General features: G+C 45.3%; 1 protein-coding gene across 1 annotated transcript in view; it reads left to right on the top strand.

The window, feature by feature from the left end:
- The window catches only part of ALPK2 (alpha kinase 2), a 124978-nt gene that overhangs the window by 49443 nt on the left and 48495 nt on the right, over positions 1-27040 (top strand). The window contains exon 3 of the mRNA XM_088476475.1: positions 12016-14671. Within this exon, the coding sequence (XP_088332601.1) occupies positions 12016-14671 (2656 nt within the window). The remainder of the gene's footprint in view (positions 1-12015; positions 14672-27040) is intronic.

The following is a 27040-nucleotide window of genomic DNA, read 5'->3' as shown; positions in this document are numbered from 1 at the left end:
GTCTTCAGCTCCACAAATCTGTCACTATTTGTCCATTATCCCCCAACTCATACGATTCTCACGTTATTGGCAAAATTTACTAAGCGAGGTTTGACGGCGGGTTCTATTATATTCTAAACCCCGGCGGTTTGGTGGCGGTTCTATTCTGTTCTAAACACCGGGGGTTGGTGGCGGTTTCTAAATGACAGCCCTGTTCTATTCTATTCTAAAATGTGTTTTGACTGTGGTTTGGCGGCAGTTTTGCTATCTGCAGATTTACTAAGGCCAAAACCGCTGCAAAACTGCCATCAAAACACATTTTAGAATAGAACAGGGCTGTCATTTAGAAACCGCTGCAAAACCGCCACCGAACCCCCGGGGTTTAGAACAGAATAGAACCCGCAATCTTAGTAAATTTTGCCCTATGACTCTAACAACTGATCAGTGACACAAAATCGCCGGAAAGCAGATGAGGTAACAATGTGCTGTTGATTCTCACCACCACCACATTGCGCAGGGATGAGCACTCGCCATTTGGCCCATCCCTCCGCGATCTCTGAAAAGAAGGCAAGTATGAACTATAGGCCTGTGAGATGGTCTGCAATTGTAGGTAAGTTATTGCAAGGATTCTGCGGGGAGTCATTCTGAAACATATTGTAGAAAATAAATTGAAAACACGTTGGCGCCGATTCCTTGCACGCTGCTGCACACGCCTCAGTGTCTTTTGCTGTAGGAACAACTGCGACTTTATGCTAACACTGGTACAAGCCCTTCCCCTGGTGTACAGCTGTGAGTCTGACTGTGCTAGGACTGAGATGCCCGCTCTGAGTGTCTTTAGGTGCTAAAATCCGCTTGGTATTTAGGGCCTGATTCAGAGCTGAACGCTCTGACCAGAGTGCTCGCTCTGAAGCAGGGCCCTCCTACCTGTTTTAGGAGCGTCCTCATGGACGCTCGCATAGCTGTGGGTTACCATCGACCATCGGGCTTGCGACGGAGACCCTGCGGTAGGGTCTCACTGCCGCAAGCCCTGGAGTGATTTTGGCTCTATCACTAGTGATGTCAGTGGGGCCGGCTTGAGACGGTAGGCGTTCCCATGGGAACGCCTCCGTCTGGCAGGCACGCCCCCGGCACGCCCACCAAAAGGGGGTGTGCTGTCAATCAACATCGACAGCACGCCTCCTTTGGGGCAAGACCCGGAGTGATGGAGAGCCCATCGCTCTCCGGGTCTCGCGCATGCGCACGACGGAGCTCCCTCCGTCGTGCGCATGTGCAGTGGGGGACATCGACTCGCTTGCGAGCGTACTGCCGCTCACGAGCGGGTCTGAATGACCCCCTTAGACACAGCCATGGATCGCACCATAGAAGGGTGCACCAGCCCTATGCGAGGTGCAGATTCTTTATGTTCTCCAATGTGAACAATTTTGCATCTGAGTTCGCAGCCATTTCTGCAACACGCCTCCGACACTCCCATAACACCAATGATGTTCCAGATTGGATGATAGTACTTTTACTATTTAATTGCAGGTATTCGATGGTTGCCAGCCATTGGATGTAGCTTTCCGATGCCTATACGATGGCTGACAGCTTCCATGCAAGTGGTGTCTGCAACTCAGCTTATTAAAACATATACCATCAGATCGTTTCAATGCGATGGCTAGCATTGCAGCATTTGATGCCGGAATTCCAGCAACCATTCAATGCCGGGCTTCCGATGTCCATCTTTAGCCTACACAAGTGTTGCGAGATGATGATGGAACTTAGGGCATGAATCAGACCCACTCGCTAGGATGTACCGATGGTTACACAGACTTCCTGGAGATGACGCGCACAAGTGGGTGTCTGGTGGGCGTCAGTATACACAAAGTGATCACACGCCAAGACATAGTGGGCGTGCTTATGCTTTGCCGTGCGACTGCCTGCCATGCTGGGTGTGTGCCAGATTTGCATACGCTGGGAGTGAGTGTACACATCTAGCAACCGGGTCTGAATCAGGCCCTTAACTCCGAGAGCACCTGCCTTGCACTGTCCACAGCATCCTAAGTGGGGCACCCCTCGGGAAGGCCACCCTGGCATCCCCCTTTGGTAATCCGGATCTGCTGGTAACTGGTCAGCTACGTGTTGTGCCCCCTTTAGTGTGGTACCTGTGAGTGGCCGTACTGACCTAACAGGCCTGGAGCCAGCTCTGTGTGAGTTTAGCAGGAACCATGTACCACAGAGCACGGCATAAAACGTATAAGAGATTTGTTAAGTCACCACACTAGTGGATAATTTGGCAAATTTTCAACCATACCTCCCCCACATGGCCCCCCCAAGTCAGTTCCAAAGGTTTCAAAGATCGGGAGGCCTTTTTCACCATGAGAGGTTTGCTTAGCTTGGCTAGGTCGGTGCTTCTTGACATTCCACAGGGAAAAAGCCTGAAAAACAAACTTTCTGTATCAAACATATAAATAACATAATTGGTCAGGAAAAGGTTAAACATCCTGGAGTAAATGTACATTCACAATATAACCCATAGGAGACAGAACTGAGTTTTCTAAGTGCACATTCTCCCACCTCATGGTAAGATGCCTGTCTCTTCTTGCTGGCAGCTGACACACACACTAGACCCCCAACCTGGAAGATGATTGCAACATTTGTGGTTACACAGCGCGCCACCCTCCTGCCCAAGGCAGTGGATTTATCTTCTACCAGAACCGACGGGGGAGATTTATCAAAGCTTGGAGAGAGATAAAGTGGAGAGGGATAAAATACCAACCAATCAGTTTCTGTCATTTTGCAGGATGTGATTGAAAAATGACAGTTAGGAGCTGATTGGTTGGTAGTTTGTCTCTATCCACTTTATCTTTCCTCATGCCTTGATAAATCTCCCCCATCGTGTCTTGGACGGGAACTGAATGTCAACAACATCTCTGACGACAGCAAGTGTGTGCTACTTATATAGGTCAAATAAAGATCCTCTACCCAGATACTTTGTACCAGAGAGAGCAGAGGTCAACCCAAATATCATGACTGAACCTGCTAGTGGGCATGGTGTCATTGAAGCAAATGGGTTCTATTCATATACCATGTGCGTATACCCATTTACATGCTTTTACTGGTGTCAAACAATGCATGTTTTTTTATGCCAATGGGTAATGGGACTCATAATACTGTACAGTACTGTTATTAGTTTTTCAGTATTATAATAGGATTCCTTTAAAACAACGTTGCTCACTGCAAGTAAATGCCTCCGCTGAGAGTTGATGAACTATTTTGAAGCCATGCAATTATGTAAAAACAAAATGCATAACAAGCCATTACAGGCATCAGTGAGTGACGGGCTGGCAGAATTATAACAAATGTCTCCTCTCAGCTAAAACTGATTACATTCTCCGTCTATGAATGAATTACAGTGCGGTAATGAGTGACCTCATCTCTACTCTTTGTGGATAAGAGTTTCATTGTAGCTAAAAGTTTTTGTTCTCAGTTCTGCCTAAACAGTATTTTATACAGCATTATCTGTGAAAGTGATACTTTGGTGTATAACACCATGGGGAAGATTTAGCAAAGCTTGGAGAGAGATAAAGTACTGACCAATCAGCTCTTTGCTGTCAGTTTGCAGGCTGTTTTTGAAAAATGTCAGTTAGGAGCTGATTGGTTGGTACTTTATTGCTCTCCAAGCTTTGATACATCTCCCCCTATGTTTCCTCACAATCTGAATGCCCTAACACACAAGTATAGACGTACACACAAACTAGGGTAGATTTATAATCAGCAGCCAATTAACTTACCAGTATGTCTTTGAGTGTGGGATGAAACCAGAGCTCCCAGGGTAAACCCACATACACACGGGGAGAACATACAATCTCCACAAAGATAAGGGTGGGATCAGTGGCAGTAATGCTAACCACTGGACAACCATGATGTCAACATCACGATCACCGTTTATTTGCATGACACCATAAATTCCGTAGTGCCTGGCATATCATACAGTGCACTGCTGAACGCAGATTCCCGATGTTCGGGAATCTGTGCAGGCGCCAGACCCGTTCTACGCATGTGCAGAACGGGTCTGTGAGCCCGCATGTAAACTGGCAGCAGACTGACAGTGATTGACAGTCTGCTGCCGTTTGGAGGCGGGGAGGGGGCGGCGATGGTCTCCATTCCCTGAAACTGAGGCGTGTCGCCGCCGATGGGGGGGAGGGACGAAGCCAGGATCTCCGTCGGCTGATGGAGATTTCTTGGATTCTTCATCTCAACCGCGTCTGCCGGCTGCGGGACCCCATGGGTCACTTTTGCCGGCCGAAGTCCCGCAAAGTATCCGATGCTGCGTTGGACAACGCAGCTCGGATATGTAATGCAGCAGGGGGCGCGATGCCTCCTGCTGCATTACCATATCAGCACAGACGGAATAGCTAAGCTGCTTGCGAGCTTAGCTGAAGCTGAATCAGGTCCATAGATAGCAATCTTCAACATATAATTTATACAACATAGCACAAATTGTACAATGCATATTGTAATATCCTTTCTTACTTAGGGCCGTATTCAATTAGCCGTGATAAGTCAGTTTCTGCGGAAAAGTATCGCGAGTGACGTCATTTCGCCATGCGAAAAGTTTCCTCTGTATTCAATTCCAAAGACTTTTCGTCGGTGCGGAAACTCAATGCAACGGAACCTGCGAAAAAGTTTCGCCTATGAATAGGTGTCGAAAAGAAAAGTGCAGAATTGGGGTTTGGGGTGCAAAGCTGCGGGAACCCCCCTGCACCCTTGGGACAGTCCCCCAAAGGTAAACTGCATTAAAAAAAAAAGTTTAAAAACTACTTTAGATCACCCCAAAAAATACTTTTGTTTTGGGGGGTGAAAAAGTCCAAAGTTGGGGGACAAACTTAAAAAGAAGCGAAATAGACTCCAGGGGGGTCCCCAAGTATGCCCCAGGTGTTTTTACGTTTGCAGGTGCTTGCGGAAGGTGGATTTTTAAAGTTTTTTAAAACTACACTTTAGCAACTTAAAAATATGCTAGCACCCATTTTCAGGTACCCGAAATTTGCTGGGACTACTTATTTTGAGCCTAAAAAACTGCTAAATGCCATTCTTCACCACTTATGCAAAGACGCGAAATAGCAGCTATTGAGGGCATTTAAGTACCCCAAATACCTTCAGCAGGGCTATTAGGGGGTATCTAGAGTGATCCCCAATGTCAGTCCATCTTTTGGGGGGTGTCAGGCTGATTTACCCAAATCTGACAGCACTTTTCGCATGTTACAGTTTTGCTGGCTCCCATTTTCGACGATTTCTAATTGAATACGGCGAATAGTCCAGCAAGCGAAAAGTACGGGACTTTTTGCCGGGAACTGAATATGCCCCTTAGTTTTTGTGTATATGTCTATGTAACATTTTCCATGTCATGACCATTGTATTGGGTAAGAGTGTCTCATAGTACTGTTCCATGCGAGCTGCCGCTGGATCGCCCCACTGTGTACACAGGCGCAATTGAGGTGTCTGATTTCTGCTGGAACCAGGGGCATATCTATAATGGGTGCAGGGTGTGAGGGGAACACGGGCCCCTGGGTCCAGGGGGGCCCCGCACCGCACACCCTGCACCCATAATATTACTTACCTCTCCATAGTCCCACGTCGGCGCAGGGTCCGGCGCTGTAAAACGTCTGGAAAATGGTCGCGGCGGCCATTTTCCCATCGTTTGCGCATGCGCAGTACAGGGAAAATGGCCACCGCGGGCATTTTCCTTGTGACCTGTGCATTCATTATAGGCTCAGTGCGCACTGCGCTCCCGGCCGCCGGGCAGAGAGGAGGGGGCCCGTGTCGGAGACTGCACAAGGGCCCCCTCTTCTCTAGAAACGCCCCTGGCTGGAACCTCCTTAGGCTGCATGTAGAAATCAGCTAGAGAGACACATCCCGCAAATCCGCTGGAAGCCATTTTTGTTGCAGCCTGTTAGACTATTGTATGTGGGAATGTGAGTCCCTTGGTGCTACAAATGGAAAGTGGTAACAAGCATGTTTGCCGCAATTCTTGTTCAACAAAATATCTTGTCTGCAGTATACTACAAATGTAATCATACATATATAATAAAGTGATTACTAATATCTAGACCACACAACTAACTGCATAATACTATAATAACTAATCACATTCTATGGTTTTATTACCATTAGCATCTCTGCCCCATCATATATATCTATAGGCAGTACACACAATATACAGCTTAGTCTATTTACTAAGCAGTGTTAGGAGACAGAGTGAAAATTGATAAGGTGCCAGCCAATCAGCTCCTCACTGCCATCTCACAGGCTGTTTTTTTAAAAATGACAGTTGGGAACTGATTGGCTGGCACCTTATCACTCTGTCTCCTAACACTGCTTAGTAACTAGACCCCTAAATCTTCGATAGGTTCAGTTAATATAGACAAGGAAAACCCTGCAATGCAATTCACAGTACAAGTCTCTATATTGCATTATTCCACATATAAAAATCACTATATAATATGCAGCATATAAATAGGTTTTTTTTACACCTTCCAGAAGTAGATATTAATCTTCACATTATAGCCATATAAGGCCCGTATTCAATTTGAGGCGAAAAGTCCAGACTTTTCGCCTCCTTCGCCTGTTTTCCAGGCGGAAAAGTATCGCGCACGTGCCCGATATTCCCTGTATTCAATTTCAAAGGACGCGAAAACGGGACCCCGCAAAACTTGGAGTGGCGAAGAAAAAAGGAATTTTCGGGAAATCATTCTTTGACCCCCCCTAAAGATGTCCAGACATGGGGGATCACTGGGCCTGATTCAGAGCCGGACGCTCTGACCAGAGCGCTCGCTCTGAATCAGGGCCCTCCTCCCTCAACTTGGAGCGGCCTCATGGACGCTCGCATAGCTGTGGGTTACCACCCACAGCTATAGCGAGCGTCCATGATGATGGTCGCGATGGTCAAGACCATCGCGACCATCGGGCTTGCGACGAGACCCTGCGGTAGGGTCTCGGTGACCGCAAGCCCTGGAGTGATTTTGGCTCTATCAGAGCCAAGGGCACTCCCACTGACATCACTACTGATGTCAGGGGGGCCGGACTCAGACGGTAGGCGTTCCCATGGGAATGCCTCCGTCTGGCAGCCACACCCTCCAAAGGGGGCGTGCTGTCACTCACCATCGACAGCATGCCCCCTTTGGTGCAAGACCCATAACGACGGCTTGGCCGTCGTTATTCGAGTCTCGCGCATGCACACAACAGAGCTCCCTCCATCGTGCGCATGCGCAATTCGGCACCATCGACCCGTTCGCGAGCGTACTGCGCTCGCCAGCGGGTCTGAATGACCCCCACTATGGGTACCCGTTTTTGCCTGCTGAAGGGAAGTCGAGTTTTTAAATAGCTGCGGCAGGTGCATAAATGGGCCTGTGGAGAAGGTGATGCAGACGACCATTTAGCAGTTTTTTTTGGGGGAAAAATAACTATGCCCATCAAATTTGGGGTATATGAAAAGGGGTGCAAGCATATTTTTAAGTCCCTAAAATGATTTTTTTAAATTCTTCAAAAATGCTACTCCCCTGCAATGAAGAAAACACCTGCTGCATACTTTGAAACCCCTCTGGATTTATTATCGCATATTTAGAAGTGTGTTCCCTAATTATTATTATTTTTACCCCCAAATTAAAGTAAATTTTTTGGCGTGTCCCTATTTTTATTTGTACTTTTTTTACATACATTAATTTGAGGGGCCATTCCCAGGGGTCCAGGCTATTTATTTTTAAGCCTGCACCCCTAAACCCCAATTCTGCACTTTTTTTCGCCAGTTAATGGCTGCAGAAAACTTATCCCTGTTTTTCGCACCGCCGAAAAGTCTTTGAAATTTAATACGGGCATAATGCAAACAGGTGAAAATTACGTCATTGGCGATAAATCATCACCGATAACAGGTTTTCGCCTCACATTGAATATGTTAGTATTAAAACTAATTTTTCAATTGTTTTAGCCAGAGGTGCATGCTCTAATCACCCAGTGCGCTGTGATAACTGTGGTGGGGACTTGGGTATAAAAATAGGGCCCATTTCCCCCATCCCCTGGGAACCAAGAGGCCCCATTGAGGGGAAATAGGAATCTTCTGGTCCCCCATTGCCGATGCGAGGGGGTCCCCTTGATCCCCCCCAACCCCCAGAGCAAAAAGGTCCCAGAGGGGGCAAGGGTGCTCAAGTTTCCCTCCTCAGATGACTTGGGAAGAGGGCGGCCCATTAGGGTCTATACCCAAAACCCCACAAACGTGAAAGACACGAGCACATAATGATAAAACATAAAAAGACCTGGTGAAGTGCCAAAAAGGTGCTAATGCAAAAATAAATACATAGGGGCATATTTATTTGGGTGTGAGGTATTTCCTGTAAGTGCAGGATCTTTCTATTCAATTAGGGTTTTTTCTTTTTTCACTGTCGGGAGGTTTTTTTTCACGCAACCTCAGAGCAAGTGTGATTTTTCCTAAAATCATTAATTTTAGGATAAATCAGTGGGACATGCTCTGGGACCCCGACGCCCCCTACCTCTTAGGACTAATTAAGCAATTGGAAGTTTCCAATTAGCTTAAGTAGTCCTTAATTACTTACCCTTCTGCAACGCTGTCTCCTGCATCTTCTTCTGTATCCAGCGTCGGAAGCCGGGTCTTCTGCAGCAGGGTGAGTATGTCAGTGTGTGTGGTGTTTGTGTGTACGAGGGAGTGTGTATGTGTATAAGTGTGTGTGACCCCCACTGTCAGTGTTCCCCCGTAGTGTCCGTGTGGCCTCCGGAATGGGCGCTGGGAGAAATACATCTCCCAGCAGCCCTTGCCCCTCCAACCAGCCCCTGGAGCCTCCCAGGAACCCCGGGACTCCCAGCAGCCCCCTCTCCAGTAACAAGATAGAGGGGAGGCCACCAGGAGCCACGGAGACCCCCGGGCAGGTAAGTGAAGAATACTTTTTTTTTTTTTTTTCAGACCTGAAAACCCAGTGACCACTATTTTTATATCTGGATACCGTGGGTATCAGAAGAGCGTATTTCAAACTTGGGTGCGAGGGGCGCAAGGTTTTTCACCTTGCTAAACCTCGCGCTCAATTGAATATGCCCCATAGGCCTCAGCCTTACTCATACTTGCCTACTTTTGAAAAAGCATTTCAGGGAGATTGTGAAAGCAGCACCTATGAGCGCAGAGTTAAAGTAGGCGTGTACTGCTACATCTGAGGGGCGTGTCATACATGTGATGGGCGTGTACTGCTACATCTGAGGGGCGTGTCATACATGTGATGGGCGTGTACTGCTACATCTGAGGGGCGTGTCATACATGTGATGGGCGTGTACTGCTACATCTGAGGGGCGTGTCATAATACTGACTTACATCCATATGTACATGAGCCCCAAAGCAGTTAGTAAGATCTACTTGTTGATGAAAACACACTGATACTTATCAGAAAATGCCTGTAACAGAAAATGCATGTAGCCATAGGGATCATTGCTTATAACCAATGTAGGGAAATGATACTAATGATCCCATATGAATGTATATATCTCTGTTTTTTTTTAATATAACAGCTTCATAATTGAGGTAAGGTGCAATCAGGGAGATTGCTGCACTCTTCAGGGAGACAGGGAGATAGCTACTATTTCAGGGAGTCTCCCTGACAATCAGGGAGAGTTGGCAAGTATGCTTTAAGCCATAAGGCTAGGGCAGTGATTCTCAAACTTGGTCCACAGGACCCCACACAGATCAAGTTTTCCAGTTCACCCAGCAGGTGCACAGGTGTATTCATTACTCACGGACACATTTTAAAAGATCCACAGGTGATCTAATTATTTCACTTGTGATTCTGTGAGGAGACATGGAAAACATGCACTGTTTGGGGTCCTGAGGACCAAGTTTGAGAACTTGTGGGCAAGGGCAAAGTGAAAGATTCCATACTTAGTGCAAAGGTGTGGTCCATCACTGGTGCCTTTTTGAGCAGACGTGGCTCAGGCAGCACCATGAGCACATGGCACCTCGGGCTATGGCAGCCGGCCTCTTGGCGAGTGGACCAGATGACAGCCCATTGCCTACTGGGGGCACCTTTAAGCCCCTCAGCATAATCATCTATACCTGAAGCTGAGGCAAGTTACTAGCCAAAAGCCAATCTCTTCCTCTTCCTATAGTTTTAAAATTAACGTACAGTATGTAACCTACTAATAATGCAGGGAATACATCAAATCATGGGGTAAATGTATTACCTAGCGATATGGGGAAGAAGTGGTATCGTTATGTGCACTGATACCACTTCTCCCCCATGTATTTTGATGAATGGCAGAAACAGTGTGAAGTGTCCAGGTGTGTGTGACAGAAACTGAAGTGAACTAGGGATGGCTATTATCCATCGATGGCTACAAAACTCGATTGTCAACAGCCGATGTCAAATAGTCTTGCCATTGATGGCGGAGAACCAGTGGTTTTCCACCATCGATGGCAGAGAGACCCCTGATGTTTTGTTTTTTTTTCATTATTGCAAGGATACGGAGCCTAGCTCCGCCTCCTGATGTACTTGTGAAGCCCCACCCCTCAGTTCTGATTGGTCGGCAGCCCAGTATGTCATAGAGCAGGGATGACCATCATGGTTAAAACCATTGATGGTTTCCCCATAAATGGTTTTATACCATCGATGATAACCACCAATGGTACCATCGATGGCTACCTAACGATGGCCATCCCTAAGGTGCGTTCCTTTGGAGACACACACAGGGGATACTTAAAATTTGCGGGTAACCCCGTTAGCCAGATAATCCTTTTGCAAAAGGTGGTTTAATTTCTTGTACAGTATATTATACCATCTTAATAACACAATATTATGTCTGGCTTCTAAAATACAAAACTAAATACATCTTCTCTTATACTCCTGGTATTTTTTTGTCATATCAAAATTTCCAAAATGACTTTTCCGTTCTGCTACTCGTGTTCTTGTTTTTCTCCATGTGTCCCCGATTTAGCCCTTCTCACAGGAACACTTCATAAGAGGGATTACTTTTACTCTCTCATATGTAGAAAATCCCCCTTTTTTTTACAGTTTATGTTTTTACTCGGGTGTTATATTATAGTACATACACCTCCTAGGATTATAGTATTGTATGATGCACAATGCTGACATGGGAAAGTACCATAGTTTCCTCTTTTTTAATTTGTCATTTCTAGTGTTTTGATTTAAAGTGTTTATATGAGTTATGAAATTATCGACTAGTTCCGATGTGCTGGACCACCAAGAAGTTCATTATTATTATATTATCTTTTATTTATATTAGGCAGCACAAGGGTTCTGTAGCAGTGTACATAGCGGATGGAACATACGGCAAAATTACCTAGTACATGGGAAATCAAACAGGACACCTATAGACAAGTTCACAATAAACCTATACATAGCTATAATAAACTTACTGGCTGCAGGGTGCCATTCCAGCAATGGCACATCTATAACGGGTGCAGGGTGTGCAAAGCACACAGGCTCCTGGGTCCAGGGGGACCCACATCGCACACCCTGCACCCATATAGTTATACTTACCTCTCTGCAGTCTTCGGAGTCCTGCATCTGCTGGCAGCATGGAGCTGCAGAGCAGCAAAAATCACAGGGAAAATTGTGCGGTGGCCATTTTCCCAGTGATTTGCACATGAGCACTAGAGATGTCCCCAGGAATAAGGTACAGGCGCCATTTTCCAAGAGACCTGCGTATGCGCAGTAGACTCTGGTACCAAGCCAGAGTATACTGCTCTGCACACACGGAGGCTGCTCACGGGCCCTTTTCTCTTGTAAACTGACCCTGCGTTCCAGACACCCTGCTAGCCAGATGCATGATGGTCTCATCCCAAGGGCCCTGCATGATGGCACCACTCACATTCCCCTAGTTAAGGCCCCTGTAAAAATCAGGAAGCGCTCGCCGCTACTCACAAGCTGGACAGGCAGTCCTGGGGGAACTCATTTAAAAGTTCTAGAATATGTAAATGTGCATGGCAGGTTTGGATGATTAATGTCCATGTTACTTTTTAATATAGTCTTCTGTCTTCCTGTTATACAGCTAATACATTTTCTGAAAGAAAGTGTGTGCTCCCCAGAGAGTTTTGACCAATCGAATGGAGGAAGTAAGAAGATAGAAGTAGATGCTAAAATATGGGGATTGGAAGAGACCAAAAAATCACAGACTGAAAATCCAAATGAGAGATTAATGTTGGGAAAACACCAAGACTATATCAGTGTAAAATGTAATAATGTCATCGAAGATGGAGAGCCACCTGAATTGCCCACGGCTTTTGGAAACTGTATAAGAAATGAAATTATGGTCAATGGGCCACAAGTTGTAGATAAGGGAACGGAAATAATCAATACTGGTTTGCAATTTGTGGATAAAGATTTGAAATTTGTGGCTGGTGGATCACAAATTTTGGATAGCGAACTGGAAATTGTGTCTAATAGTTCACAAATTTTGGATAACGAACTGGAAATTGTGGTTAGTGGATCGCAAACTGTGGATAACAAACTGGAAATTGTGTCTAATAGTTCACAAATTTTGGATAATGAACTGGAAATTGTGGCTAATGGATCACAAATTGTGAATAATGAACTGGAAATTTTGACTAATATATCACAATTTGCTGAAAACGAACTGGAAATTGTTGATAATGGGTCACAAATTGTGGATAATGAACTGGAAATTGTGGCTAATGGATCACAAATTGTGGATAATGACCTGGAAATTGTGACTAATATATCACAATTTGCTGAAAACGAACTGGAAATTGTGTCTAATGGGTCACAAATTGTGGCTAACGAACTGGAAATTGTGTCTAATAGTTCACAGATTTTGGATAATGAACTGGAAATTGTGTCTAATGGGTCACAAATTGTGGCTAACGAACTGGAAATTGTGTCGAATAGTTCACAAATTTTGGATAATGAACTGGAAATTGTGGCTAATGGATCACAAATTGTGGCTAACGAACTGGAAATTGTGTCTAATAGTTCACAAATTTTGGATAATGAACTGGAAATTGTGGCTAATGGATCACAAATTATGACTAACGAACTGAAAATTGTGTCTAATGGGTCACAAATTTTGGATAATGAACTAGAAATTGTTGATCATGGGTCACAAATTGCAGATAATGAACTGGAAATTGTGACTAATGTATCACAAATAACAGATAACGAACTGGAAATTGTGTCTAATAGTTCGCAAATTTTGGATAATGAACTGGAAATTGTGGCTAATGGATCACAAATTGTAGAGAACGAACTGGAAATTGTGTCTAATAGTTCGCAAATTTTGGATAATGAACTGGAAATTGTGGCTAATGGATCACAATTTGTGGCTAACGAACTGAAAATTGTGGCTAATGCATCACAATTTGTGAATAACGAACTGGAAATTGTAGCTAATGGATCACAAATTGTGAATAACAAAATGGAAATTGTGTCTAATGGGTCACACATTCTGGATAATGAACTGGAAATTGTGGCTAATGGATCACAAATTCCAGGAAACAATCTGGAAATTGTGGCTAATGAGTCAAAAACTGTGCTTAACGAACTTGAAATTTGCCCCAATGGATCACAAATTACACATAACAAACTGCAAATTGTGGCTAATGAATCACAAACTGCTGATAAAGAAGTGGAAACGCAAGCCCATGGTTCACAAATTGCAGATAACAAACTGGAAAGTGGGACACAAATTGTGGACATTGATTCCCATGTATGTGGGACAAGGGATAAACCTATTTCGAACATAAAATGTCAAGACAGCAGGCAGTTCAGCACAACTAATACATTGAATGTTTGCGAGAGAAGGCCAGGCTGCCTGCACAGCGAGAACTCACACGGAATTACAAATTCACTCAGCAATGCCCATATCGATGTCGCCACAACAACACTGGATGATCTATGCGGCCAAGTGACAGAAGAAAGTACCACAATCGATATGGCTAAAAAACCCAATGTCTTAAATGGTGCGAACAAGTGCTCGAAAACTAGCGGCCAATCTAGTGTTTTAATGGTTGACAACAAAGCTTCTGCCGATGATACCCTAAGAACTAACTCAGTCCGTCACATCAAAGCAGCGCCAACGGAGTTAAGTGTCTCGATCCACCAAGCCAAGGACTTGAATATCAAGAAAAAAGTCGCCCGACATTTTTCACTAAGCAGCATTTGTTCGTCATTTAATAAAGGGGATCAGGAAATCAATGGTAAAATTGTTGTGGAACATTACCAAGGAGATCCAGCTAAAAAACCTTTGATCTGTCGCAGTAAGAGCAGTGAAACGTTAAGCCTTGTGAAGATGATGGTTAACAGGCATAATAATTCAACTGAAATGGAGAAAGCACCATCACGGCGTGTCAGGGATTACATTCCAAATTCCACCGAGCTGTCACAAGTGTGCAGAGTCCCTGGTACAATCAGAGGGGCAGGGTCTGTCCAGGCTGACACCAGCACCCAAGACCAGACTAAAGGAGCCAGCTCCCCAGCACACTTCATGAGGTCCACAAGTTTATGTGAGAAGAACTCTGAGAGCAGAATGGTAAAGAAAAAATTCAAATCAAACGGAATTGAAACAAAGGGTGGGAAAAATGCTGAACCGAAGATGCCGGATGGGAATGAGGTCTTTCCACCAGAGGAAGGAAAGAGGGTCAGGAGGGAAAAGAGCACAGAGACAGCAACCACAAACGACAGTATTAAAGGTGAGAAAAACTACAATGCAAGTTACTGTATAGCTGTGCCCTAAATATCTAATATTGGTCAGGAATGCCTTTAACCTACCTCAGATAAAACACATCTACTGTAGACCTGCACGTACTGTAATATAATATAAAGACAAACATGAGGTACTTGATAGGTTGCACATTCATAAAATGTCTTCAGCCCACAAAATGGCTGCCTCCGCTCTGTACAATAAGGGGTATATTAACTAAAGTGAGAGTTTTTAGAAGTGGAGATGTTGCCGACAGCAACCAATCAGATTCCACTTAACATTTTACTAGCTCCTTCTAGAAGATAATAGCTAGTATATATATGATTGGTTGCTATGGGCAACATCTCCACTTCTAAAAACGCTCCCTTTAGTAAATATACCCCAATTATGGTTTTAATTTGCGTAATGATGACCACTTAAGCTGATTTTCCTTCACAGGAGGCTTCACATCTTTCCTCTACTAGCTCTTATATTGTCAATATTCCTTAAATAGGTGCAATACACCCATTTTTTATGTGCTTGACAAAAAAGATGAACACTTATCGTCCCAATGTAACGGGTGTCAGGTGACACCCTCTATGATGTCATTATTTGTTTTGAAGGCTCACATAATGGAGTGTACTGTATAACTTTGTTACATACACATCATTATATATAAAAACTACTACTTAGTAAATATAATATACAAAAGCACGACTGGGAATTGAGAAGCAAACCCATGCGTTTATTCCATACAATGGAGATGTACGATAAATGATCATTTTTAGACTGAATAAACACAATTTTTACCATTTTGAACTGTCAGACACTGCTACGTGTACGTATAAAGGTGTCTATGTACTAAGCCTTGGATGGAGATAAAGTGCCAACCAATCAGCTCCTAACTGTAATTTTTCAAACAGCCTGCGACATGGCAGTTAGGAGCTGATTGGCTGGTACTTTATCTCCGTTCACTTTATCTCTCTCCAACGCTTAGTACATAGACCCCACATTGTTATGTTGTCCTTTTACATATATTTTCCACTTGCTGACTTTCTCTGCTGCACAAACATACAGCAGACAAATCTCCGAGTGTATGTACTGTATGCATGTATTCTATTTTCAGACATGCGGCCAGCAGGTAATATGACACGCTGTCCTTGTACTGTGGTATGTTCCCTTTTTACTACTAATTTAGGCCGCACCATTACAAAGCTCCACTGGGGAAACGTCTGGCAGGGATCAGAAGTATAAGTTGTCTCTAAAAGTCGATCTTATATAGCTGCGAGTTTTGCACGAGAACATTTGTGAAGCGACAACAAACTGCAAAGTGTCCCGAAACACTGATATCGCCTTTTGCTCAGCCTGGTTTTTATGCCCCCACGTTTTGTTTTGTGTCACAAGATGGAACCCTTTGTAATGGTGCCAGTTTTGCTCCAGATGATTAAAGGGTCTAGTGCAGTGATTCCGAACATCGGTCCTCAAGGCACACTGACAGTCCTGGTTTTGGTGATATCCATGCTAAAGCACAGATGGTTTAATCAAAATAACTGAGGTACTAATTAAGTTGCATGTGCTCAAGTATGGCTATCCTTAAAACCTGGACTGTTAGTGTGCCTTGAGGACCGTGGTTGGGAACCCCTGGTCTAGTCGGTGTCCCTCATGTATTGTGGCGTTACAGCAGCAACTACACAACTGATTTAGGGGGAAGATGTATCAAAGCCTTCTGTAGAGGACGAGTGGAGAAGTTACCCATAGCAGCCAATGAGCTTCTAGCTTTCATTTATCAAGAACATTCTATAAAATGGCAGCTAGAAGCTGATTGGTTGCTATGGCAACGTCTACACCTGTCCTCTTTAGGAGGGTGGATACAGCTCCCTCCCTTTAGAATTAAAACTACTAACAAGATTTTTTTATTTTGTAAATAAAATATTTGCAGGAGAATTTATTATAGATTGTGTATGATTCTAATTTGCATTTCAAATCACTTATAGAAGCGTATATAGCCTGGGGCGTATTAACACCTGAGATTGCCTGTGTGCAGTAGGCCTTCTCCGACGAGCCCCCCATCTCCGCATCTTACCTTGGTCCGGCAAGTGAAGTGGTTCCCTCCTCCTCTGCGGCGCCGTTTTCCCAGTGGTATTCCATTCGGGAAGATGGCGCGTGCACACATGAGAGCAAGATATTACTGGGTAGATGACACCGTGGAGGAGGAGGAGGAACCCACTTGCCAGAGCAAGGTAAGTATACTTTAGGTGTAGGGTCTGCATCCTACATCCATTATTAATACGAATATGTATATAGGGCCTGATTCAGAGACGGCCGCAATGGCGCAGAACGAGCGATTGTTTGCCATTGTGCATGCGTATAAGCTGCACTGCGCACGCACTGCAATTGTCTTGCGATTCCGTCCGCACAGAGAATCCATCCATTCGCAAAGTGAGTGACAGGTACAGTAGTCAGCATTTGATGGTGGTAACAGGGGTGTAGTCAGAAAAATGCAGGCGCGTCTGACCGTTTAAACGCCATTCCACGGGCATGCATAAATCAGCCATTGCGATTACATACGCGGCATGAGAGCTCTCTGTGTGTCAGGAGAGCTGCAGTGTTTGCAGCTGGTCAGACCTGCCGCAAGGCCAAGATGGCTGCTCGATGTGCGTCAATGTTACTGATATTTATGCAGGTAAGCGATGTCATACGGAGATGAGTGCAGGCAGCAGTGGGCGTCCTTATGCTTTGGTAGGCCAACTATTAGCAGATTTTCGCAGGTGCGTTCTGTGCGAAATCGCAGGTGCGATCACATTAGCGCCCATCAGGCCCATACCGTATTGCTACATTGTGTGGATAACATTTTATGCAAAAAAGTCTTTATTTGGCTATTATTATTAGTATTATTATTAGTATTAGTATTATTATTATTAGTAGTAGTATTATAATTAGTATTATTAGTATTATTATTATTATTATTATTATTTGTATTATTGTTTATCTTGCTATGTATCAGTGCCCTTTCACTTTTCAAGGTTGCAAATTATTGGTACTATAGTTAGGGCTGGTATCTGGCCAGTGGGCACAAAGACTCTAGAAGTCTCTTCACAAACTTTGTTTAAACTTATTTTTCATTATAGTTTTTTACATGTATTACCGCGCTGGAGATACCGGTGGTTACGTTGGGATATCCAACATTGGGATATAGATGAGAAACAGCTCCAACTGCTTTGTGATGTTCACTACACAGCACTGACAAAAAACTGATTGATTATTTATTAAGTTATTCATATAGATATTCATTAAGTCATTTATACAGTGCTCTACAAAGACTATATAGGGCCATATTCAATTTGAGGTGAAAAATTCATTGAAGGACATTTCGCCGTCATCTGAGCTTTTCTGGGGGAAAAAGTATCAGGCGCGTGCCCGCGTATCCCCGTATTCAATTTCCAATAGGCGAAAATGGGACCCGGCGAAAAGGTAAGTAGTGAAAAGTCCTGTCACTTTTGGGGAAATCAGCCTGTCACCCCCCAAAAGATGCACTAACATGGTTGATCACTATGGGTACCCCCAAAAATCCCTGATAAAAGTTCGGTATTTGGGGTCTTTAAACGGTCTCTACAGGTGCTTTTATGCGTCTTTGGCGAATAATAGCATTTAGCAACTTTTTTGGGGGAAAATAACTAGTCCCATCAAATTTGGGGTACATCAAAATGGGTGCAAGCATATTTTTAAGTCCCTAAAATGAACTTTTAAAAATCGTTAAAAATCCACCTGCCGTAGCCAACCGCATTCAAAAAAACACCTGGGGCATACTTGGGAATCCCCCCCCCCCCACACAGTCTATATCGCTAGTTTAAAAGTTTGTCCCCCAACTTTTTTTTTTGCCCCCAAAACAAAAGCACTTTTTTGGCGGTGTCCTGTAGAAAAAACATTTTTGACACAGAATACCTTTGGGGGACAGTCCAAGGGGTACGGGGTTTTTTTTTTAGCTTGTACCTCAAGACCCCAATTCTGCACTTTTTTTCGCCACCTATTCTATGGTGAAAACTTATCCATGGATTTTGGCAAAGACTTTTCGCACCTGCGAAAAGTCTTTGAAATTGAATACGGGGAAAAGTGAAAACGGCGAAAATAACGGGTTTTCTCAGCCCAATTGAATATTATTTTATTATTATTTTATTTATTACCAGTTATTTATATAGCGCACACATATTCCGCAGCGCTGTACAGAGAATATTCATCCATTCACATCCGTTCCTGCCCCAGTGGAGCTTACAATCTATATTCCCTATCACATGCGCACACACATACACACTAGGGGTAATTTTGTTAGCAGCCAAATAACCTACTAGTATATTTTTGGAGTGTGGGAGGAAACCGGAGGAAACCCACGCAAGCACAGGGAGAATATACAAACTCCACACAGTTAGGGCCGTAGTGGGTATCGAACCAATGACCTCAGTGCTGTGAGGCACTAATGCTAACCATTACACCATCTGTGCAATATGGCCCTTAATCATTCACATCAGTCCATGCCCCAGTCGATTTTACAATCTATTACCTACTATTCAGGCCCTGGTTAGAACTGGACTTGTGACCTCAATGAAGTGAGGCAGCAATGCTGACCACTGTGTCACCAGGAAAAAGCATACAGCATTGTCAGTAGTGACAACTAGTGATTTGCCATGTAGGTCTTCATTGATAGCTTCATGGATACTTTCCATTGGTGGCAGGAAAACATCAACGGAAAACCATCAAAGGGCGGGATGCATCAATGGGAAAAATGCGGTCAAACCTTCGAGAAATGCCGGTTTGACTGCATTTTTCATATGCACCAAGCCCTGGAATGTGATGACCTACGGGGCTTGGTTGCGGTGGTTAACGCCATCCTCCTGATGGCGTTACCCATAGAGGCTTCTATGGGCTTCTCTCTGCCGAGATCGGATCCCTCCCAGCACCCCTCGCGGCACGCATGTCCTTCTGTGCATGCGCAAAAGGACGCCGGAGGGGCTTCTGGTTCATAGACCCGGAAGCCCTTCCATCTCAAAGGGCCGCTCTTACTGACAGAGCGGTCCTTTGCAGGGATCATCATGCATACCGACGCCGGCATACATGCATAGACCGGCGGAATGCGTTGCATCACGACTGTAATGCGTCATGCATCCCCCCCTCAGTGGGTGACACAAGTGAAGACACGTGACAGCAGTTGGCCAAGCAGAGAAGTAAGGTGGGGGTTAAGGTATGGATGATGGGAGGGTGGTCCTAAAGGGGCCGACACATAATCAAAGATTGCAGATGATTGTCCCCAAAAAATTGGCAGGGTATGGCTTTCACTGATTGCCGATTCTGACCAAAAATGTGGTCGGAATCAGTAAATCAGGTTGTTCAACATGTTGAATTTCACTGACCAATCGGGGCTGTAGATTGCTAGTGTATGGTAACAATCAGCTGATTTTCCAACCGTTACTAGTAAAAGGATGAACCTTTCATGATTGGCAGATCTGTTATTTGCTGAAAATGATCTACAAATCACTGAAAACTGTCTGTAATGTATTGGTAGATTGGAGAATCGTGAAATTGGGAAAAAACAGAATCGTTTTGTATGTATGGACCCAGCAGACGGAATGCAATAGGGAAAACAATTGCAGTGTCTCTATTGGATCTCGACCATTGATGGCAGAGAAACATTGAAGCTGTTGCAAACCATCGATGTTTGCTAAACATTGGTGGTCGATATCCATCCTTAATTGTTGGTGGCTGTTAATGCTCAGCAGCCAGTTTGACATTTACTATCCTCAGCCTACACAGTATCAGTGGGGATCTGCCTGGTTTTACTTGACAGTAGAGGAGGACTCTGCTTTACTGTATATCACTGGTCATCAGAGGTGGGTTCTGTAATTTATCATTGTACATCTGTTGGGCATGCCCTTTGCACTACTAGACAACACACATGTGTTCTGTATTGTATTACTATATATCTGTTGTGGGCTATGAAATTTATATTGGACATCAGAGAGAGAATGGTCTATTTACTAATCGTTGAATGGAGATAAAGTGGGCGGAGATAAAGTACCAGCCAACTAGCTCCTAACTGTCATTTTTCAAACACAACCGGTGACATGGCAGTTAGGAGCTGATTGGCTGGTACTTTATCTCCATTCACAGCTTTGGAAGATAACTTATATGTGTATAATACTGTACAAACCTACTTTCCTTCTGACCTCCCCAGGACGGGGAGATACCGGAAAGGAGATGCCAGGTGGCCACCCTGTGGGTGGGACAATGCCACCATTTACAGCATAGTGCGATTCATTGAGAATCACGTGATCACGCCCCTCACCCCGCCCATTTTACTAGGAAGTGGACGGGATGCAGGAGGATGACCGGCTCTCCTGGGAGCCCGGAGAGCTTCCTAAAATTTAGGAGTCTTCCGAACATTCTGGAGGGTAGACAAATATGATAAAAGGCTGTGCAATATAAATTAAGCAGATCCTCCCTCTTTTTGCAGTTCTACTGTAGTTCTCAGTTACAGTATATGTGAAAAAAAATAAGCACATAAAAGGGGTTCTCTTGACTGCGGTTAAAGTCAACTTAAGTGAAGTAACATCACAGTTTCCCCGTACAATCTCCTGTTTCCCACTTGGTTCCCCCAAAGGTCTGTGACGTAAACCAGCGCAATAAATTATCTAGGTGGATGCTCTGTAGAGCATAGTTTCCATAACGTGACACGGCTGTAGCTGAGGTCACCTGACGAGAGGGTTTATGGTCTCTCTAGAACGAGGCCCCCACAGCTTTATTACGTGTTGTGGAACAGGAGCCTGTCTCTCATAGTACAGCTCTACCCAAGGAGGAACTCTAGGCAGCGGGTGCAGCTGTTTGCGTCACCCTACACCTGATGGTAACTTTCCATAGGACATGCATCTACTGTATGTGGGACCATGTGAGGAGTCTGTTTTTGTTAGTGAGGCATCTGGTCTTGAAAAAAAAAAAAAGAGTTGGGTACATTTAAAAAAAAAAAAAAAACCTTTTTGTGCACCATTTTTCGTCACATAGGAAAAATAAGGGGCCTGCTTATCATAATATTTGGGGGATATCCCCAAAAACACACATTTTGGGGGCGCTACCCACAAATATATAAAGATTCCCCGAAATGAAGCACGGAGGGACTAGAGCCGATATCTCCGAAATCTACCACGGTCACTCCATTGTTGACAGCAGAAACGGCCCCCATTTCTATGGCTATACCAAGCTACGGAATGCTCCCTGACAGCTAACACTAGTGTTCATTCTAGCACCCTGCACCTGTCACAACCCGTGCAGTTCCACTTTCCTGCCAGGGGTGTCGATCTCTGCTATGGTGCTACTAGCACACTCAGCTGAGGCGAGTGTGGTATAAGAGATAGACAGTACTTAGTTAGACACCAGATGTTAGACATTCAATAGTTTGACAGGGAAAAAAGTTAGACACAAACAAAAGTCAGACACATTAAAATTAGACATGTGAAAAGTTTGACAGGTACAAAAGGTCGACAGGGTCAAAAGTTCGACATGAAAATGGACGACACGAAAATGGACAACAATTTTTTTTTTTTTTTTTTTTTTAGCCCTAATCTTCACCCTAACCCTAGCCCTCCCCTTGGTGCCTAACCCTAACCCTCCCTCCTGGTGCCTAACCCTAACTGTCTGGGTAAGTGCCTAACCGTGGGGGTAAGTGCCTAACCCTAACCCTCCAGTAAGTGCCTAACCCTAACCCTAAACCTAATCCTAAAAAAAAAAAAAAAATGTGCCGACCATTTTTGTGTCTTTTTCATGTCGAACCTTTGACCCTGTCGATCTTTTGTACCTGTCAAACTTTTTACATGTCTCACTTTAGTGTGTCTGACTTTTGTCTGTGTCGAACTTTTATCCTTGTCTAACTATTAACTGTCTAACATCTGGTGTCTATCTAGACATTGTCTAACTAATTACTGTCTGTCTATAGTCCGGAACCCGCTGAGGCAACAAGCTGCTGAGATACAGAGCAGAGTGTGCTAGAAGCACCAGAGCAGAGAGAGACACCCCAGGCAGGAAAGAGGAAATGCAGGGGTTGTGACAGATGCAGGGTGCTAGAATGAACACTATACCGCCATCTCCAGCGCCGGGCCCAGGTGACAGGGGCGTGGCCATAATCCCGGGAGGCGTGATCACGCCCCCATCGGGGATAAATAAAAACATCATTTTTGCAGCTCCGCTTAGCAGAGCTGAGCGCTGGGGAGGGGGGCGCACAGCCAATGGGGGGCGCAATCAGCGTGATCGCTCCCCCCATAGGCATAGTAGACTGCTCCGGCTGCTGCTTGAGCAGCTGCGAGCAGTCTCCCAGTGCAGCCCAGCACACAGCAGCGTGTGCTGGGCTGCTATGACGTAAGAGATTGGGGGAGCATTGCCCCCCCCCTCTCGGCGCCCCTGCCAGTAGCCAGCGGGCTACTTACATCAGAAATTGCTGGTAAATGGGTCTGCAGACACCCTCACCAGCAAAAGGCTGCCGTACATGCTGGGGAGCCCCTGACCCCACGTGTGCTTAGTGATACATTCAGGTTATCCATCATTTCTTATTGCCGCGAATAGCTGTGGCTAGTTTATCAAAACCTACTGGAGTTTGGATGAGAGCAATTTGCCCAGGGTTAGATGGGTCATGCAGTGTGAGGGTCTGTCATAGATTACCTTAAGCTGTTGTCTGTAATGTGTTAGAGCACCGTGTAACGTCATGTTCCTTGTGTTGTTGCAATTTGCACTTGGACGTTGGTATCACAGGGTCTGATTCAGAGCCGCTCGTAAGCGGCTGCTCGTTCGTTCTGAGCGATGTTCGCACATCTGCGCATGCGTATGGGTTGTAATACGATTTCGCGAACCAGTCTGTGCGGTCGAAAATCGTGTGCTCGCAAAATAGCGAGTGCCTGCTAATTTGAGTGACAGAGTGAGGCGTTTGTGGGTGGTAACAGGGGAAGGTGCTTGAAAACGGGGAGTGGAGATCAGAACGCAGGCGTGCCAAACGGTCAAAACGGGCGTTTTAAGGGTGTGCATAATTAACAAAGCAGCGTCATCGACCACGTCACTTGGTTGTCTTTTAGTCTGAACTGCTCACATGATTGCAGTAGGAAAATCCAACCACAAGCACTGCGAGCAGTTCATACGCCTTTCGATGTACTCGATTAATCAAATAAATAGCGGAGATGACGTAGGATGCGAGCGGCCAGGGGGCGTTTTTTACAAAATAACGACCGCGTGTTTTGTTCGCTCTTTCAGACATAGAGGCGTCAACAGACCGCAAAGAGCGAACGGTCAATTTAAATAGCCAGCCCCTTTTTCTGAACGAGCGAGCACTAATAGCGTCCGGCTCTGAATCAGACCCACAGTGCGGTGCGCCTGGAAAGGAGACTCTGTGCAGCAGAGGGAAGTCCATCCCTGGCAGCGCTCCTTAGATGTAAGAGCACCAGGAACTAGTCTGACCAGTAACGTCACAAGGGTCGCACCCGGGTGTCACCCGCCCAGGGGTGACACCAAAGTGCCAACTCCTCCTCATTGACAGGAGCCAGGTGCTGTACTGTAGCATTACGTGCAGCACTCAGCTCCTGACACAGTGAGGGAGCCGGCACTTCACACAGGCTGGTCCCCGGGGGCAGTCCCTGGTGTGACTAAAATGGGTGTTTGGGCAGCGAGGACACACCCCCTGCCTGTGATGCCACGCCCCCGCACGCACTACTCTATCCACTCATGGGTCTGCACCGGGTGTCACCAGGGTGAGTGACGCCACTGAGTCTGACCCATCCCAGGAACATTTCTCTAGCGATTGCTTGGTAGAGCGACCTCTCTTCTGAGCAGGTAAAGATTCATCAATAATTCTTTCAGCTGCTTTAATCACCATAGCCAATGATCTACGATCCAAACACTTGGAATTCCTATACCAAACAGTGATAGAATAAGTCAAAAGGCTTTCAATTATAGCACAATAAAAATTTACCAATAATGGCCTAGATAATTATTATTATTATTATTATCATTTATTTATATGGCGCCACAAGTGTTCCGCAGCACCTTACAAAGTACATAAACAAATAGGTTGATTAACAGTGACTTGCAGTACAGTACAATACAATACATTACAGGACATGGATAATATACATTGCTACATTCGCGACCATAACACCCAGATAAGCAACAATGCACAGCAACCAAGTGTTAGGTGGAGAGTAAGAAGTAGATGAAGGTAGAGTAAGGAGAAGCACAAGAGGGTAGAGGGCCCTGCTCATAGGAGCTTACATTCTAAAGGGGAGGGACAGGAAAACAGGGGTGACACAGATGGGGTAGGCAGGGAGGAAGGAGTATGTACAGTAGCAGCAAGTTAAGTTGAGAGCTGGAAGGCTTTGATGAAATAGTGGATCTTGAGAGCCCGTTTGAAGGATTGGAGAGAGGTGCAGAGTCTGATGGGAAGTGGGAGAGAGTTCCAAAGGAGGGGAGCAGCGCGGGCAAAATCTTGGAGGCGGGAGTGGGAGGAAGTAGTCAATTGGCATGAGAGGCGGCGTGCATTTTTTGAACGAAGAGGGTGGACAGGAGAGTGAAGGGAGATGAGATCAGAGATGTAAATGGGAGAGGCTTGGGTGAGGGCTTTGTAAGTGAGTGTGAGAACCTTAAATTGGGTTCTAAAAGGGAAGGGGAGCCAGTGGAGGGCTTGTAGGAGAGGGGAGGCAGATGCAGAGCGTTTTGAGAGGAAGATGAGCCAAGCAGCAGCATTGAGGACAGACTGGAGAGGGGAGGGAAAGGAGTTGGGGAGGCCAGATAGGAGGAGGTTACAGTAGTCCAATCTGGAGATGACCAATGAGTGTATTAAGGTCTTAGTAGCATCCTGGGTGAGAAAGGGTCTAATCTTGGAAATATTTTTAAGATGAAAACGACAGGACTGTGAGAGATTCTGGATATGTGGTTTGAAGGAGAGGGAGGAGTCCAGGATAACTCCAAGACAGCGCACTTTGGGGCTAGAGGAGATAGTTGTGCCATCAATTGATAAAGAAATGGTGGGAAGTGTGGTTATGTGGGAGGGTGGGAAGATGATCAGCTCAGTCTTAGACATATTAAGTTTAAGAAATCACTGGGGCATCCAGGAAGAGATGGCAGAGAGACAGTTGGAGACACGAGTGAGGAGAGAGGGAGAGAGGTCAGGGGAGGAAAGGTAGATCTGAGTATCATCAGCATAGAGATGATACTGGAGGTCAAAAGAGCTGATGAGTTCACCTAGTGAGGATGTATAGAGTGAGAATAGGAGAGGTCCAAGAACAGAACCTTGGGGAACACCTACTGCAGGAGGCTTTGGGGGGGAAGTGGAGTCATGAGAGGAGACAGAGAAGGATTGGTCAGAGAGGTAGGAGGATAGCCAGGAGAGGGCAGTGTCACGTAGACCAAGGTAGTGAAGGATTTGCAGAAGGAGAGGGTGACCCACAGTTTCGAAAGCAGCAGAGAGGTCAAGAAGAATGAGCAGAGAGAAGTGGCCCTTGGATTTAGCAGCAAGGAGGTCATTGCTGACTTTTGTGAGGGCAGTTTCAGTGGAGTGAAGAGAATGGAAGCCAGATTGAAAAGGGTCAATGAGGGCGTGGGAGGAAAGAAAGGTGGTAAGGCGGGTTAGGTTTAACATGCTCAAGGAGCTTGGAGGCAAAAGGGAGGAGAGAGATGGGACAGTAGTTGGAGAGAGTGTTAGAATCAAGGGTAGGTTTTTTTTAGTATGGGGGAGACAAGGGCATGTTTGAATGCAGATGGGACAGTGCCTGATGATAGGGAGAGATTAAGGAGGTGGGCAAGATGGGAGAAGGCAGAAGGAGAGAGGTAGTGGAGGAGACGTGAAGGGATAGGGTCAAGGGGGGAGGTGGAAGGGGGGGAGGACTGGATGAGGGACATTACTTCCTCTCCAGATACAGGGGAGAAGAAAATATAATATAAAAATATAAATATAAAAATATAATATAAGAAGATAATCCACTTGCTTTTAGTTTCCTAAGAAAATAGAGGCATTGCTGAGCCTTTCCCACCACTGAAGAGATATGCGAAGACCATGACAAGTCCTCAGAAAAATTAATACCATACCAAGAAACTTAAAACCACCAACCCGCTCCACTTCAACACCATACAAGAATAAGGGATGAGATTTGATTCTGAACTAGAGACACAATCTGATGTATACAAAGAGTATAGAAAGGGACTTAGGCCCTCATTCAGAGCCGTACGCTCTGAGCAGAGCGCACGCTCTGAATGAGGGCCGCCCTCCATAAAAATGGAGCGTCCTCCTGGACGCTCGTATAGCTGTGGGTCACCACCCACAGCCTATACGAGCGTGCAGTTTGATGGCCGCGATGGTCGTGAC

Source organism: Taudactylus pleione, unplaced genomic scaffold (assembly GCF_031769625.1).
Source record: "Taudactylus pleione unplaced genomic scaffold, aTauple2 ptg000189l, whole genome shotgun sequence".
Taxonomy (NCBI): Eukaryota; Metazoa; Chordata; class Amphibia; order Anura; family Myobatrachidae; genus Taudactylus; species Taudactylus pleione.
This window is presented reverse-complemented; position numbering and strand designations above follow the sequence as displayed.